The following is a 16569-nucleotide window of genomic DNA, read 5'->3' as shown; positions in this document are numbered from 1 at the left end:
TTACATTTCACCCACGTTATTTTTTTTATTAAGCCATAATTATCTGAATTATAAAAAAATAAGAAATTTATTTGCACTGATTTTTTATAAAATAAAAATTTGAAAATTAAAAGCATTGTCAAATTTCATCTCATATTCATCTTATCCAATTCAATCATAATCGTCTTTAATGGAAATACTTGTGATCTAAAAGAAAAATCTAGATTCATCCGCAAATATGCAACGTGTTGGTTCGTATATGCAAATTATGTTGAGCGGTATGTTCACTTGTTGAGCATTTTTTAGAACCGAAAAGGACTGATTTATTATATATATTTGACTTTAGTTGTGAATATTTTATTTAACTCTCTCAAATCCAAACTTATGGTTGGACAAAAATAATAGTTTTTTTTTCAATTCATTAATGATAATTTTCAAGAGTTAAACAAAGTAAAACTTAACGAGTGAGGGTGTCTTTGAATTACAATTGCATCCAACTAAATTCACATTAAACTTAATTCACTAGTCACATAAACTTTTTTATCTGTGTATTGAAATGTGCAAAATTTTCATTTAACACCTTGCACATGGATATCTAAACACACACTTAAATAGATGCATCAAAAGGGATAAAAGATGTAGTGATGTACATTATATTCAAGTGGTATTTAAAGATTTATGAAGTTCACAAATTATATGTAATCTTTTTTAAAAGAAGAAAAAAATAAAGAAAATAAGCCCAAAGTCCTATTTTGGATCATTTCTTCAACTGGTTTTTCTTCCTCTTGAGTAAGTAACCTAATATCACGGTCACCACGGATACTATACCGATTCCTATAAGTCCCCTGTGCTGATTTAGCTTCTCATATGGTCCCTTGGGCTGATTTTGCTCCTCATCTGGTACCTTTGATTGATTTTGCTTCTTGAGATTGTAGCCTAGTTCTGAGAGTTTCTTATGTGACATTGCATATTCTTTGAAGAAACTATTCTCATCCTATTACAACAGAAAATTAGGATTGTGACTCAATAATATACTAAAAAAAATGAGCACGGTTGATGTGGTTAAGAAATCAGAGTCATTGAATAAAATTCAAATGGTTAAGAATTTGAATTCATATTTTAAATCTGATTTGGTGAGATCGAAATTTGAATTGTTTTTTTATTGAGAAAAATTGAAGTAAATTGAGTTTTGGGAGTTCACGAGATCAATACATACCTCAAAGTTCACTCAATGCTCACTCGAGTGAACTGTTTGATTTTATCTAATAAATGTAATTTACTAATTGTATCAAATGTATCAATTTTAACTGTATTAATTTTTTATTCTAAAAGTTATGAGAAATTATCCTTGTATAATAAAATCTTGGAAAAAATATTATTATAAAAAAGAGATAAAATAAATCATGAGAGTGGTGGAAGAGAAAAAAAATTGAAATGAAATAAATCACATGATAAAAAGAGATAAAATAAAAAATTTTAAAAATATTATTATAAAAAAATATAGTATGTTAAATTTGAACCTAATTTTATATTACTATAAATAGTTGACGGTAATATGTCGTTTCCAACTCATTTGAAATAAATGTAATTTGAGTGTCATATTTTGTTTAATGTATAATTTTGGTTTTCTATTTTAAAATAGAGATATTTGGTTTATCTGTTTTGAAAAAAATTGATTTTATTCTTTATGTTTTAAAATAGAGATATTTAATCCTTCTATTTTTTAAAATTCAAAATTTTGATCCCATATTTTTTAAAAAATTAATAATTTTGGTTCAATCTTCAATTTTATTTATGTTTTATTTATTTTATTTCTTACATAACAATTAATTAAATCATTTTTTATGATACTTTAAATGAATATGTTAGATCTAAGATTTAATAGAATCAAAATAAAATAAATAAAACAAAAAAATTAAAAATTTGATTAAAATTAAAAATTTTGTAAAATAGGAGAACTAATGTCTTTATTTTGACATAAAGGACAACAATTATAACTTTTTTAAAATAAATAAATTGAATGTCTTTATCTTAAAATAGAAAAATCAAAAGTATTGATCTAATGAATTAAAAAGACCAAAATTATATTTAAGTCTAAATAATAATAAAAAGTAAAATAAAACCCTACTCTTTGGTCATTACACGTTTACCTTTGAATACTCTTCAACATGGCGGCGGAAGCTTTGATCGGTTAGTAAAGCATCTTCTATGGGAAGCCTAGATGATAAATCCTTACTCAATATTTTCCTGTTCAGTGTTATAAGAAATTTCAATTTTTATACATCTTTTTTTGACAGAAATTTGTATACATCTTAAAAAGAAAACAATTGTCATCATGTAATTAGACATCTTACTTATAATAGGAGTTATCAAACTTCAAAGGGTCCTTTGGCCATTGACCTTTAGAGTCAGAACGATCTTTAAGTGTTTCCCCCTTATCAATTGACGTGAATAATAATGAGATTGAATGTATGGTTAAAACTATAAATACGGACTCATGCATAGGAACTTTTGGATATATCGTTCTTACCCAAGTGAGGCCTCCACATAGGGCAACGATGTGTTTATCATCACTTATACCCATACGAGAAAATATATTCCTTATAATCGATGCACCTGAAAATTTTTCATATCAATTTTTTTTTTCATAACAATTGTAACTTGTAAGTCAAGATTCCAAAAACTTAGAATATCATCAGACAGAATACGTAATGATTAAATAGAAGACCATGTGTGTTGAATGTTTTAACAACTAGATCCAAATTGCAAATAAAAAGAGGAACACAACCAAACAATGCAGGGCAAATTAAATCTTTATTATTCATAAGATATATAACACGTGTATCCTAGTAAAGAAATTAAAGTAGTATATAGTATACCTTGTTTGACATCTGGAAGAAGCCCTTCTGCTGAAGATTCCATTGAATCCTAGTAAAGAAAGTAGTAATGTAGCATAGTAAATATGAAGTTAAAAGTATCGAAAATCGAAACATGTGCATTATGAGGGGTAAACAAAACTTGCGCATGATATACTTAATTACTTTTCTCCCAGGCAAAAATTCAATAGTTGGACCCCCAGAGACCTCTATTGCAACAACACCAGCTAGCTGAAATGCAAATCCAACCGTATAAGAGTTAATATAATCATCAAACTAAATTGATTTTGGATCCCCTGTTTTCTAGTCTAATTAAGTTGTTTAATTATCACAATATCTATGTTAATTAAAATAACCTGGTAAAGGTCTGCGTATGAAACTTTTTTAAGTTTGGCCTTCACATGCTCTGTTTGGGAAATAAAAACGAATTAAGAGGTAGAATAATAAATAAGCATGCTTGAGTTGAGTGAAAGGAAATTGACCACATAATTGAGTTGCTTTTAACAATCCCTCGTTTGCTTCGTGTTTCAACTCTTTATCAGTCCTGATAGAACCGTTGGGGCCTCCTGCTCTGTTTCTGGCATCGTAGGTGGCAGCATCGTTCCACCTGTGTAAAGAGTATGTAATTAATTAATTTTATGAGACTATAGAGAATTTATTTGGAGATGCACATTGCATTGAGATTTTAAAATATAATTAAGATGTTTAAATGTACTGTCATATTCAGTTATGATTATCTGAATTTTGTAGATATGATGTCCAAATTTGATGATGTCTAATTCAGACTTTTTGTGAATTACAAAAAAAATCTTATAATATTGATGGATTATATTGTATATATGGTGGATTTCGGTCGATTTTGGGTGAGTTTTTTGAGTAAGAGACATAAATAGTAGTATTATATTTATCCACCAGTTACACCCATATTTCTGGACACTTTTTATTTTGCGTTACCAGAATTATTTTTTTTGTCTCCTGTCACATAATTCTTTATCTTTTCGTGAAGGCAGTATAAATGTTTGATCATTTCTTTCTTTCAATCCTGCATACATTCATTGTAATTAGGTAAAAGATTTTTTTACTATATATTTTTACATGTGCTGTATTAGTACTTTAAAAGGGAAATTTGTAACTAGGAAATAACAAAAGAAAGAAAGTGTAAAGAGGTGTGACATTTCTTTTAACTGTAAATGTTCGTTAAAATATCAACCCTTTCAAATTTTATAATCTCATGTAAATGTAAGTCATTTCAAATCTTATAAATTCTTATAATATATAACTCCATTAAAATTTAAATTACAAAACATTGATTATAAAAGTCTTTTAAAAATAAGTTATTACATTCTTTAAGTTGTTTTTTTTTTTAAAATCTATATGTTACATTAAAGGAATTTAAATAGTTAAATCAGATATGTAAATTATTTCAAATTGTCATGGATGAAAAAAGGAAAGGAATCTTTTAAAAGGACTTATTGACATGTTACTTCAGAAGTTAAGAAATGAAAGCAGTAGTGAGTGATGTACGCTAATCGAAGCATGAGAGGAGCGCATTGGTTGCTGGTGATGAAAGCGCGAAGTTCACGTCGAGCCTTGTCTATTTCCTTGAGATATTCGTCGTCAACAACAGGTTCCGCCATTGTCAAAGTTTGTTTAATTTGGGATTGTGTCGTGGGAGAGGCAGCAAGTGCTTATTTTTGCATGCCCATACGTGAAGGGTTACTTAAATATTAAACGATCGAGAGAGAGAGATGTGGATTGCAAGTGAAGGATCATTAATTTTGAATCTTTGATTGCTTTGGTGCAAGCACCGGAAAAAGAATATATTGTTTATTTGGTGAAGAAAGGAAAAAGAATTTGTTGTCGTGTGCTCCCTTCCCAAGCAGCTAGCTAGCTAGAATTAAGTTTCACTTCAAACATCTCACAGCCTTGGGTTGTTATTTCAACGTACGTCTTCCTTCATTTTTTGCATGCAAGAGTAGGGAGGGGTATAAAGAAAGGGATAGAATAAAAATTTCAAGAAGAAAGTGAGAAGATGAAAAAGAGGTGTCAATAACAATATGGCCTCTTAATTTCTTCTTGCTCACGTCCAGTTCGTCTAGGTATGTTTCTTCATGTGTTTCCTGCAGACATGAATTACTAAGTAGGGGTTTATAAAATTGATTTTGATTCAAATTAATTTTAAATTGATATAATATATTTGTGGATGTTTATATTATAATTAAAATCAAGTTAGTAGGATTGGCCTTCAGCATAGTTCAGGGACGCCGCCCAAGACCCATGGATAAAAGAAGCTAAATTTTTTTTTATAGTTGTATGGTAAATTTATTGATATTATTCTTATAAATAAATTGAAATTGCTTTCTAGTTTTCTTTTACTCAAATATATGGCATGTGAGTAAAAAGTATAAAATATTTAGTTTTTCTCCCAATATGTTATATTTATAAATTTATGTTACATAAATCCTCAGTGAAGTTTGACATATTATCATGTAATGAACTTATGATGTATCTTCTATTTGTTGAGGTTTGTTAAAATCATATTATTTGCTTAATGTAATTAAATGTATCATTTTTATGAATATGTGTCTATTTTTCATGCAAAATATATTTACATTTTCAAATACTTGTACATAAGTTAAAAATGTAAGATTCCTTTAAATAAAATTTTGAGTTTGAGCCTTATAAATTGATGAAGAAAATGTGATTAAAAAGAAATATCTCATTAAAGATGATCAATTATGTTTTTTGACAAAAAAATTTGACACAATTATTGAATATTTCATACAAATAATATACTTATTTTAAAAAAGGGTCTTATCAATTATTTTTTCTAGAGCCTCTAAAATGTTAGGACCACTTCTGCAAGTTAGGAGAAAAACTCACTACAACTTTTTGAATTCAACTTAGAATTTACTCAAAATGCTTTAACTCATAAGGAATTCTGGTTTTTTCTCTAACATGAGATCAAACATATATCCAAAATCAATGTGTGTTTGGTACAATATCATAAAACTGATTTTAAGTCTAAAATTGATTTTTGATACATTTTTATATGTTTGATTGATTTTATGTTAAAGAATAATTTAGAATTGATTTTGAATTCAAATTAATTTTAGGTTGAAGTAACTCTAAATAATTTTTACGTTGGATTCCAAATTTTATACTAAATTTTACTCCTAACTTGATTTTATAATAAAATATTCAAATATAAATCACATTACTTTAAAATCAAGTTTAACGAAAATCAATTTAAAAAATTAATTTGTTAATATTCATCCAAACGTGCAGTTAATTGTAAACTCGTAATCAATTCTGCAACTTGAAATAAAAACAAGCACTAAATGGAAACTTATTGTAGACATGTGTATCTCTCACACACACACACTCATACCTTTTTTAGTTAAAGTATGTTAGTAATTTACATTTTTTTTTTACAAACTACAGTAATTCATTTGTTGATATAATGGTCATGGTTTCATAAAGAAGGAAGTATGATGGTGTGTTGTTATTAATTAATGCATGGCTAAAGATCATGGTGCATGGGTTCAAACACAAGGAATATATATAATAATGTTGTCCCTAGCTCCGAGCTAATTTGCAATCTGCCTTTTATAGACGAGTCCGTATATATGTTTGAAGTGTTGAGGGAATGATAGGCAAGTCCTTATTACTTAATATTAGTAATGCGTATAAGCGTTTGTGGTATGCATAATATGGGGTAGTGGCGTGTCCTGAGAATAATGACAGCATGCGCGCCATGAGCCCATGACCATGTGTACGTGCAGACTGCAGTGAGGGACAGGTAGCCTTCAGTTGCAGGGTTTGCGTCTGTTGTTTCAGAAAAAATGGTTAGTAGGTGCAAGAGACATCACCAAAGTAACTTGATCCTTAACCATAAATACCTAAACAAATTCACCCACTTTTATTCTCTGAATCTCTCTTTTTGTTTTACCTTTAATTGATTTTATTTTTATTATTTTTCATGTTATATACATATAATATTATTTTCTGACTTGTAATTTTTATTTTTATATCATTTTTTAGTTTTTCTTATTTTCTTTTTTATTTTCCTGGACTATTCCTAAATTTTATTTTTCATTTTCATGATGATAGGTCATTAGTTGAAATTGCGAGGACATTGAATTTACTATACTTTAACATGTTATTCCATGAGTTTTGAGAAACTCTTTAGAAAATAGACTGATTATTAGTTTTGACCTAATAATAAACATTTGATTTAATGTTTTTCAAATGAGCTAATTAAACAAACTTGATTGATGTTAAAAATTAAAATGCAAGGGATGGAGTTTGATTGCTTCATTATTTAATTGCAGGTATTTTATTTTACCACTTGAATTCCAAAATTATGATTGGACCACCGTAGTATGATATTAATTTTCAAAAGTAACATAAATCTATCTAGACAAAAACACAGATATAAAATGCAGATTATATTTAAGAATATTTGGAAACATTTGAAGTGCACAAATTATTTACAATCTTTTTTATTTTGGGGAAAGAAGAAAATCAAACAAGTGTCCAGTTGTGGGGACTAGAACATTTAAGTTAATAATAATCGTCTCTAGATCTTCAATTGGTTATTTTGTTCAGTTCACGTAAGTAACCCAAGATCACAGCGGTTAAGACAATAGCAATTCCTGTAACTCCCTTGGCCAATATGGAACGATGATTCCTGAAAATGAAGCCGAGCTCTGAGTTTTTTGTATGAGGTTGCATAATCTGCGAAAAAAGCATCTTCATCCTACATAGTACAATTAAAATTATTAGTGTGAGCCTAAACTCATTTTATTATTGTGATACAAAAAAATAGTGGCAGTGAAATGTTTCCAACGCTCTTTGTCTGTTATACCTTCGCATATAGTTCAACATACTTGCGGAAATTAGGATCTTCAACTAGAGCCTTGTCTGTGGGAAGCTTCAGTAAATCTTTTGACTCCCCTCTCAGTAATTCTCTGTTTAGTGTTATGTGAAATTTCAATTTTTATACATTTTGAATATGCAGACAATTGGCATCGTGTAATTGAACATCTTACACAAAATAGGAGTTATCAAACTTCAAAGGGTCCTTTGTCCATTGACCATGAAAGTCAGAACGATCTTTATGTGCCTTACCCTTATCAATTAAAGCGAATGTGATGAGATTAAGTGTATACTTTAACTATATACCAATTAAAGAACTCTTGGATGTAATATTGATTTTACCAAAGTGTGACCTCCGGATAGGAAGGGATTCACTAAGTAAATGTTTAAACTTACTCTCAATCCTCACCCTTAGATTATTTTAAAATCTAACAGTGTCAAATAAAAGGGAATTTTATCTCACGTCTTCTCCCTCCTGTTATTTCCTTTTTCCTTGCCATTTCCCTTCTCCCTCCTCCTTTGTTGTTTTCTTTTTCCTTGCCAACACCAAAGATGCCCTACACTTCTTTCCTTTTCCTTGTCATCTAATTTACAAAATGAAATTGAACCAACTTTTTATTCGTCTTTCCAACAGGTGAAGGCCACGAAAACACAATCTCATGCATCTTATACATCAATAATGTGTTTGCTTTTGTATTGCTATCTTATTTTTGATAAATTTATACCATTGCAAAACTGCTAGTTGGATTTTTTTTTAATAATATATGTATCAATAAAAACATTCAATCTTGTTAAAAGGGTCTGACTTAGGTTTGATTGCTGCGTTTTTTAATAGGACAAAAACTCAATCTTACACAAGAAAATGCTTGACTCAAGATTTTAAAGAATGAGCCTAAGTGGACTAAGCTGCATTCAGACTTGCAAAACCAGAGTCATGCCGCAAGAAATAACCAATCATGGTGGGACAAATTACACGTGGGAAATTGCATCTTAATTCTGATTACATTCTAAAAATGCCGCAGAACCCAGAATCACAGTTCTTCTCTTTCTCTCATGTAAATCCAATTGCCCTATTTTTCATGTTGCATATGGCAAGGAAAAGGAATCGACAGAGGAGGGAAGGGAGAAGACACATTGGATAAAATTCTCTTTTATTTGACACCGTTAGATTTTAAAGTAATCAAGGGGGTTGAAAATAAATTTAAATACTTACTCTGACTCTTGGATAAGGTTAAACAAAAATACACAATTGCTATAAATTTACTAATACTTTGGGTAAGGTTAAACAAAAATACACAATTGCTACAAAGAAGACCATGGGCATTAATTAATGATTTTTTTAAAAAAAAGAAATTAATGAATGTTTTTACAAAAATCAAATTACAAAAGAAAAGAAGAGCATATATAATCGAAATATATAGCAACAAGCATGCATGGGCAAATAAAATCATTGGCATTTATATAAAATATATAAACAAAAGTTCTATCAAACAATTGATAAATGATGAATAATCATGGTGTATAGAATAGACAAAATCTTACTCAAAAAATAGTATGAAATATATATTCAGCTTTTGTCAAAAGACTTTAAAACTTTATATTAGAAAAAAAAATCTTATTAAGATAAAATTATGATTTATTTCATCCTATTTTCTGATTTTGTATTTTATACAGACTTTCTACAATATTTTGTATTTTTCTTTATTTCTAATTATTATATTCATTTTATCTTACACTTTCTATTTCTCTCTCTATCAATTTTTGTTGACTATTTATCTTTTATATGCTATACACACAGCTTAGTGGAATTCTTTACGATACATGTTTTCTAAACTTTTCAACTATTTTATATGTGTGTGTATATAATTATTAAAAACTGAAGACATTTTTGCTTAAAAATAACCTGTTCAAGGAGGCTTTTCTAGGCTTTTCTGTCTCAAGTGTATATATTCAAGGGTGATTCTCTTCTTAAGCCTCAGCTAACTTCATTAATTTTGTTGTTTTCATGTGTTTTCATTTTTCATACTCAAAACTTCTCATCTTTATTTTAATTTCTGCGGCGTTAGCTCCCCTTAATTATATACATAAAAAAATTGTTCCTATTCATGGCTTTTTGGGTACTCCAAAAGCTTTTGTCGAAGTTTCACCGCAGTATATATATATATATATATATATATATATATATATATATATATATATATATAGTCAAAGCTAGCAACTAGTGAACAACGTTTAGGGTAATGAAATGGCTATTTATGCGATCGACAAGCGGATTCCGAAATTCTAACTCTTGTAAAATGGTAAACTCTTGTAAAATGGTAACATTGAACAGCAAAGCCAACCTATGGGAGAGTTTTTCACGTTTACTTTTTAGATAACCATGTTATTGGATAACGCTTCATTTTATATTCATTAAAAATAATTTATTTTGCTTAATTTCTCATTTCTCCCTCTTGCATCTAAGTGTCCAAAGATTATTTTCCTAAATAGTGTGACATTTTATATAAGGGAGTATTATTATAAATTAAAAGTGATGTCGCAAAATAGTTTTTATCCAGGGATGGAATATGGTAGAAAAAAAAAAGTGGAGACGAAACAAGCCACAGTTTACCTTGTTCGGCATCCGGAAGACACCCTTCTACTGGAGATTCCAATGAATCCTAGGATAACAATAAAGAAAAGTAATAGTAAATCTAAAGATAATGTATCGAAAATCGAAACATATATATGAATTAGTACGAGGCTAAACAAAACTTGCGCATGAAACATACTTTTCTCCCTGGAACAAAGTCCATAGTTGGACCCCCAGTGACCTCTACTGGAACAACACCAGCTAGCTGAAAATACAAGTTAATCTATGACTACAAATATAAATTAATGAAGGGAAGAAAAAAAAAAATTATATACCAAAACCAAAACTAATTTCTTATCACGAGAACTATATATATACCAAAACTAAAATAATTAATTAACCTGGTAAAGGTCGGCATATGAAACTTTTGGATATTTGGCCTTCACTTCCTCTATTCTCTCCAAAGAAACCAAAACTAAAGCAGTGAGGATTAAACTGATAGAGTAAAAGAGAATTTCATTTCATCAGTTAGAACAAAAGGCTTTGCCATTGCACAAGTTAATTATAAATTGCAGGTGCAACTTTTGTGGGAGATGGAAGGAACAAGTGTGGAGAGGCTTTTATGTTTGAAGGGTTTTTATATGAAGCGAGAGAGAGCAGGAAGCTGGTATTCCAAGTAAGGGATTTCATTTTTCCTTTGATTGCTTTGCTGCAGCTAGAGATAAAGAATTTGTTGTCGTCATTAATCTTGTTTCTTCACAAGGAGAAGATTCAGTTCTAACAACCAATAATATTAATTTCATTGATATATATGTCAAAGTTAGATGTTGCTTTGTTATAAAATCATTGTAATGACAAGAATTATAAACTACAATAGTACCATCCTATATAAAATAGAGACCCTAACTTGCAACACAAATGATATAATTATTAGTAAAATTGGTTGGGACAGGTAAGTTAACTCATGAAGTTTATAAAGAAGTAATATACTATTCATCACAATAGAACTTATGCGACATTCCCGCTTGTAATTTGAAAAAGTAACAGCCTTTTGTTCAATAGATATGTTTTGAAAAAAAATCCCATCTCATACTACGACGGGTGAGAATCGTGAGATACTGAGATCAGATGGCCTTTCTGTCTATGCTTCTAACTACTGACTGAGATGATAAATTCTAGTTTTATATACTACTATTATTTTCAATAATTTTTTTTTATAAATGAGAATAATGAAAAAATAGAAATTACTATATAATTTTATTACATGAATATAATATATCTACTAAAATAACCTTTGGATCGAAGGTAAATGATGCTATAGTAATATATATATATATATATATATGTTCTTTTAATATACTACTACTCTTTACTATTATTTTTTTAGTGTATTCCTTATTATTGATTATACTGAAAATCACACAATTTTAAGTTTTACTTTGATGAAGTTATGCTTATGCTTGTAATTTTAATATATTTTAGTTAATAATAATATAAAATATATTAGCGAATATGTTGAGATCCCTACTCTTTGAATCCAAAATTCCAAATACACAGTTTTAAAATTCTTGGAGGATATCCCCCAACCGTCCATCTGATCTGGCACTGGCCCTTTGGGTATATCTTGCCCTGCACCGTGCATGTTGCATAAAGACAAAATCACCCCTAATTTAGAGTATAAGCCCTGAGAGGAGAGGGGTATTCTCGTCCACTTGAATCCAAACATAAAATAAAACTTGCTCTCTTTTTTAATTGCAGGCTCTCTGCCCAAAGCCTCTTGTCTGTGTGCTACTCCTCTTTCTCCATTGCTGCTACTCCACTAAAGAGAGAGAGAGAGAGAAAACTAAAAACCCAATGCAGTATCACATAACACTAACATAACTATCCTCAACCAAACCCCATTCCTAAACTGCATTATCTCTCTACTTTAGTTTAGAGAGATTCAAGTGAAGGTTTTGACCCAAAAATAAAGTACCTTTGGTACTTGCCACCCAAAGCCAGAGTTCGAGGCATTAAAATAGGCAACTTTTGCAGAACCTCCACCACCACCCCATTTTTTGAGCACAGCAACAGACACAGATACAAAACCAACCTTTATTCATTTCCCACACTCACTCACTCAAACCGATCCCATAAGAACAAAAAGAGAAGATGGGTTGCTGCCACTCCAAAATAGAGAGGGAAGAAACGGTGTCGCGTTGCAAAGCCAGAAAGCGTTACATGAAGCAGTTCGTGCAAGCAAGACACGCTTTTTCCGCTGCACATGTTATGTACATTCGCTCCCTTCGCGCCACTGGTTCTGCACTCTTTCAGTTCGCAAATGCCGAAACCACCGTCCTCCACCACCACCTTCCGTCGCGCCCTCATCCCATTCTCCCGCCGCCGCCGCCTAGAACCCCCACCCCGATGCCGCCGCCACCTCCTCCTCCGATGAGCCCTAGTTCCTACACGTGGACGTCGGACACCACCTCCTCTCCCGCCCTTCCTCAGCCGCCGCCGCCTCCTCCTCCTCCGGTGGCGTCCTCCGCCTGGGACTTCTGGGACCCGTTCATGCCTGTGGTGGCTTCCCGGTTGGCAACGGAGGAGGAGTGGGAGGCGACGACCACCACGGGATCGGAGGTGGTGGTGATGGCGGCGGCGAGCGTGACGGCGCCTCCGTCTGTGGTGAGCGGGTTTTCCAAAGAGACACCTAGTGAGCTTGCAATGGTGGTGTCAAGGAACAGTACTAAGGATCTTGTTGAAGTTATCAAAGAGCTTGATGACTATTTTCTCAAAGCTGCTGATGCTGGTTCTCATGTTTCTTTGCTCCTTGAAGTTCCAAACTCTGGATTTTCTGATAACAGTAAAGCATGTAAGCCAGCCTCACTTGCATGTAACAATTTTTGGAGGGTTTAGTGTTAACCCCTTTTGTGGAGTGTGAATCTCTTTGAGATTTACTTGTGGGAAATGGGAGTTAACCTTATTTTGAATTGACCCCTTATGTTTATTTTTCAAGATTGAATTTTTTCTTCAGCTTTTTTAGATTTTGAAGGGTTGTGTTTGTGGTAGGTAAAGTGCACAGCTATGGGTGGAGTTTGAGTCCATCATTGTGGGCTTGGGGTTCGAGTCCGAAGCTGAATGGTGGTGCTTTTGGGGTTAATGGAGTTGGAAGTGTTGGGCACTGTTCCACGGTGGAGAGGCTATATGCATGGGAGAAGAAATTGTACCAAGAGGTCAAGGTGTGTCGCTTTTTTGCTGAGCTGAGCTTCCTTTGATGATAATAGTAAAAGAAAAAGAAAAGGGAAATAAAGGTTGGAGAGGATTTCTCTTTTTTAGGCATAAAATTTCATGTGGGTCTGGTGAAGAAGTCTTGTTCTTTACAAGTAATTGATGCTATGGTTTCCTAGTAGTGTTCATGTGTTCGTCTACTTGGATAGAGTTCAATTTTGCATTTCCTTGTCTCCCTTTTGGAGTCCCCTCTAAATCACTTGAAGAGGAAATTCGACTTTTTCATTAGGTAATTTTGATTATTCCCATTTAACTTTTCTAATATTTGCTTTGGTTGGTTAAAGAATGCTAAGACTATAAAGATGGAGCATGAGAAGAAGCTGGCACTCCTAAGGAAGGTGGAGATGAAGAGAGCTGACTATGTGAAGACAGAGAAGACAAAGAAAGGAGTGGAGAAATTAGAGTCACAAATGATGGTTGCTTCTCAGGCCATTGATAGTACATCTGCTGAAATCATCAAATTAAGGGAGGTAGAGCTCTACCCTCAACTCATTGAGCTTGTAAAAGGGTAAGTTCTCTCATTTCGGAGTCCACTTTATTTTTATACATAACTTTGTGTCACAAATGGGATGGATGGTCATGAGCTAAAGGAAAAAGTTATCGAGCAATAGTAAAAAATATACTAGTTTAGTAGCAAATAAGCAACTGAATCTTAAAGCAAGGGATGCATTTTTGTTTGGTTGGGACCAAGGATCTTAACTTGCTGGTGGGAATGGGAAAAAGCTTAGAGGCATGGAATGCATAAGCCGTGGGAGCTCGCTTTTGTTTCAAGGAACTGAGTTAAAGCTGTTTACTCGATGTGATAGAATGGGAAGTCAACTACAAATTGGGTTAGAATATATACATGCGTGGCATCAGTGACAGTAGAAAATATTGCTTTTGACTGCTTTATAGTTTTCACTGATTTAATTTTGTGCTTCAAACTTGTTTTTGGCGAAGACAAACCTGACCACCCTTGACTCTGACAAGTACAATCCGTACGAGCCAAAATCTCAATTTTTTTTATCAAGTTTGTTTCCTTAGGATCAGGGATTATCGCTTCTAAATCCCCTATTTCTTGGACCCGACATTATTGTGGCGCACTTTATACCATGTAATTTCCCATAAGACTTTCAATTGGGTAAATGATGATTTATGTACCAATGGACAGATGTTATGGTCCCGGCATGATGATTCTTATCTGTGTTTTCTGTTCATAAATCATGATATCCTTTTTTCCTTTGGCAACTCGTACAAACAATACTTAGTTAAGGGACAGTTTGGAAAACGTGATATACTCTCTGTTGGGAACAGGCAAACTGTTGCCATAATTTGACCCTTGTCAAACGGTATGAAATTCAAATCCTTGTATGGCCATTTTATTTACTTTCATCACTGAATGGTTGTCCTGCCTCAAATCATTGTTGCTTCTGCTTTGCTAACAGAATATGAGCCTAACCCTTCCTGCTAGGATATTCATTGTCAGTGACATAACTGACATTACAATACAACACAGTAGACTATTTTTTTTTGATAAATTTCTTCATAAACATTTATACAAGAAAATGATAAAGTAAAACAAATTGAGTTTCTTCAAAAAGTTAAAATCAATTTATGTACTTGAATTTTTATAGAAACTCTCTCATCTAACTTATCAAGAAATAGAGATTGGTAAGTTGATTTTAACTTATAAAAAAAAAAAACTTTATTCATTTTCTTCTTGTGTTTATAGATAAGTTTATCCTAATAATGCTAAGAAAGAAAGAAATAAGCCTTTCTCAGCATTGTGTTCTTGTTATGTTGGCAGATTAATGTGCATGTGGAGAAGCATGTACGAATGCCATCAAGTCCAGAAGCACATAGTTCAGCAGCTAGAGTACCTCAATACCATACCATCAAACAACCCCACATCTGAGATTCACAGGCAATCAACTCTTCAGCTGGAGCTCGAAGTAAAGCAATGGCACCAGTCCTTCTGCAACCTCTTCAAGGCCCACCGCGATTACATCCAATCCCTCACAGGTTGGCTAAGGTTCACCCTTTTCCAGTTCAGCAAAAACCCTCTAAGCCGAACCCCCGAGGAGTCAAAGATATACTCCCTCTGTGAAGAATGGCACCTCGCCGTTGACCGCATTCCAGACAAGGTAGCATCCGAAGGAATAAAAAGCTTGTTGACAGTTATTCATGCCATTGTAGTGCAACAGGCAGAGGAGCAAAAACAGAAGAAGAGGTCAGATTCCGCATTCAAAGAGCTCGAGAAGAAGGTGGTTCAGCTTCGGTCCTTGGAGTGCAAGTATGGTCCATACTCCATGCCGGAATCCTACGGTTCCATGAGAACCAAGGACCCTGTGACCGAGAAGCGCGCCAAGGTGGATGCCTTGAGAGCAAAGGCAGAGGAAGAGAAGAGCAAATATGAGAAGTCAGTGAGTGTAACGCGGGCAATGACGCTGAACAACTTGCAAATGGGTTGCCCTCATGTGTTTCAAGGGATTGTTGGGTTTTCAAGTGTGTGCATGGAAGTTTTTGAGTCTGTATACAACAAAGCCAAAGCTGCTGAACAGGAGCATGACGTGAAGAGAATATTACCATAGGAGAATTCAAGTTGTTATGTATAGATGAATATGATCATCACCTTTGCCCATATCCTTCTTCTCCTAAACCCACACTTATGTGGAGGCAATTGGGAGAGTGCAATCTAATTCACCCTTTTCTTTTGGGTAAGTTTTGATGTAGAATCCTCATTCCGTAAGCACTTATCATGGGTTTCACATGAATTGGTTTTATTATGTACTGTTAATATAATTATATATAGTAGAGAAAAATTGATGATTATAGTACCGAGAAGTTTGTTGCGAAGTTGCACGTTTTTTTAAGGTATATGGATCTTCCAATTAACGTAAGTAACGTGTCTTGTCAATGCGCTCAACCAATAAAACCAATCACTGCTCCTGTCACGTTTCCTGCAAGAATTGTTTTGTTGCAATTATTTGTGCGGAATGGAATTTAATGTGGTAC

At 32.6% G+C, this 16569-nt stretch overlaps 2 protein-coding genes and 1 pseudogene across 3 annotated transcripts; 1 reads left to right on the top strand and 2 right to left on the bottom strand.

The window, feature by feature from the left end:
• Positions 1–505: 505 nt before the first annotated feature.
• Positions 506–4560, bottom strand: LOC100813526 (L-ascorbate peroxidase 3). The gene is made up of 9 exons (XM_003517119.4): positions 4380–4560; positions 3338–3462; positions 3212–3261; positions 3021–3086; positions 2859–2907; positions 2510–2595; positions 2334–2413; positions 2130–2226; positions 506–973 (listed from the first exon to the last, which is right to left on the bottom strand). The coding sequence occupies exons 1-9, from the start codon at positions 4490–4492 to the stop codon at positions 737–739; spliced, it is 903 nt and encodes a 300-aa protein (XP_003517167.1). The 5' UTR covers positions 4493–4560; the 3' UTR covers positions 506–736.
• Positions 4561–7309: 2749 nt separating this feature from the next.
• LOC100804437 (probable L-ascorbate peroxidase 3, peroxisomal) lies at positions 7310–11950 on the bottom strand (annotated as a pseudogene).
• A 115-nt stretch (positions 11951–12065) lies between these two features.
• On the top strand, positions 12066–16386 carry LOC102662030 (protein ALTERED PHOSPHATE STARVATION RESPONSE 1). 2 transcript variants are annotated; one of them, XM_014775670.2, is made up of 4 exons: positions 12066–13159; positions 13363–13526; positions 13860–14083; positions 15362–16386. In XM_014775670.2, the coding sequence occupies exons 1-4, from the start codon at positions 12460–12462 to the stop codon at positions 16143–16145; spliced, it is 1872 nt and encodes a 623-aa protein (XP_014631156.1). In that variant the 5' UTR covers positions 12066–12459; the 3' UTR covers positions 16146–16386. The 2 variants fall into 2 exon arrangements, with proteins under 2 accessions (XP_014631156.1, XP_006573547.1); XM_006573484.3 differs by having other exon boundaries at positions 12068–13159; positions 13357–13526.
• Positions 16387–16569: the final 183 nt, after the last annotated feature.

The sequence above is a fragment of the Glycine max genome, chromosome 1 (genome assembly GCF_000004515.6).
Source record: "Glycine max cultivar Williams 82 chromosome 1, Glycine_max_v4.0, whole genome shotgun sequence".
Taxonomy (NCBI): Eukaryota; Viridiplantae; Streptophyta; class Magnoliopsida; order Fabales; family Fabaceae; genus Glycine; species Glycine max.
The sequence above is the reverse complement of the archived record's forward strand: the minus strand, read 5'-3'. Positions and strand labels throughout refer to the sequence as shown.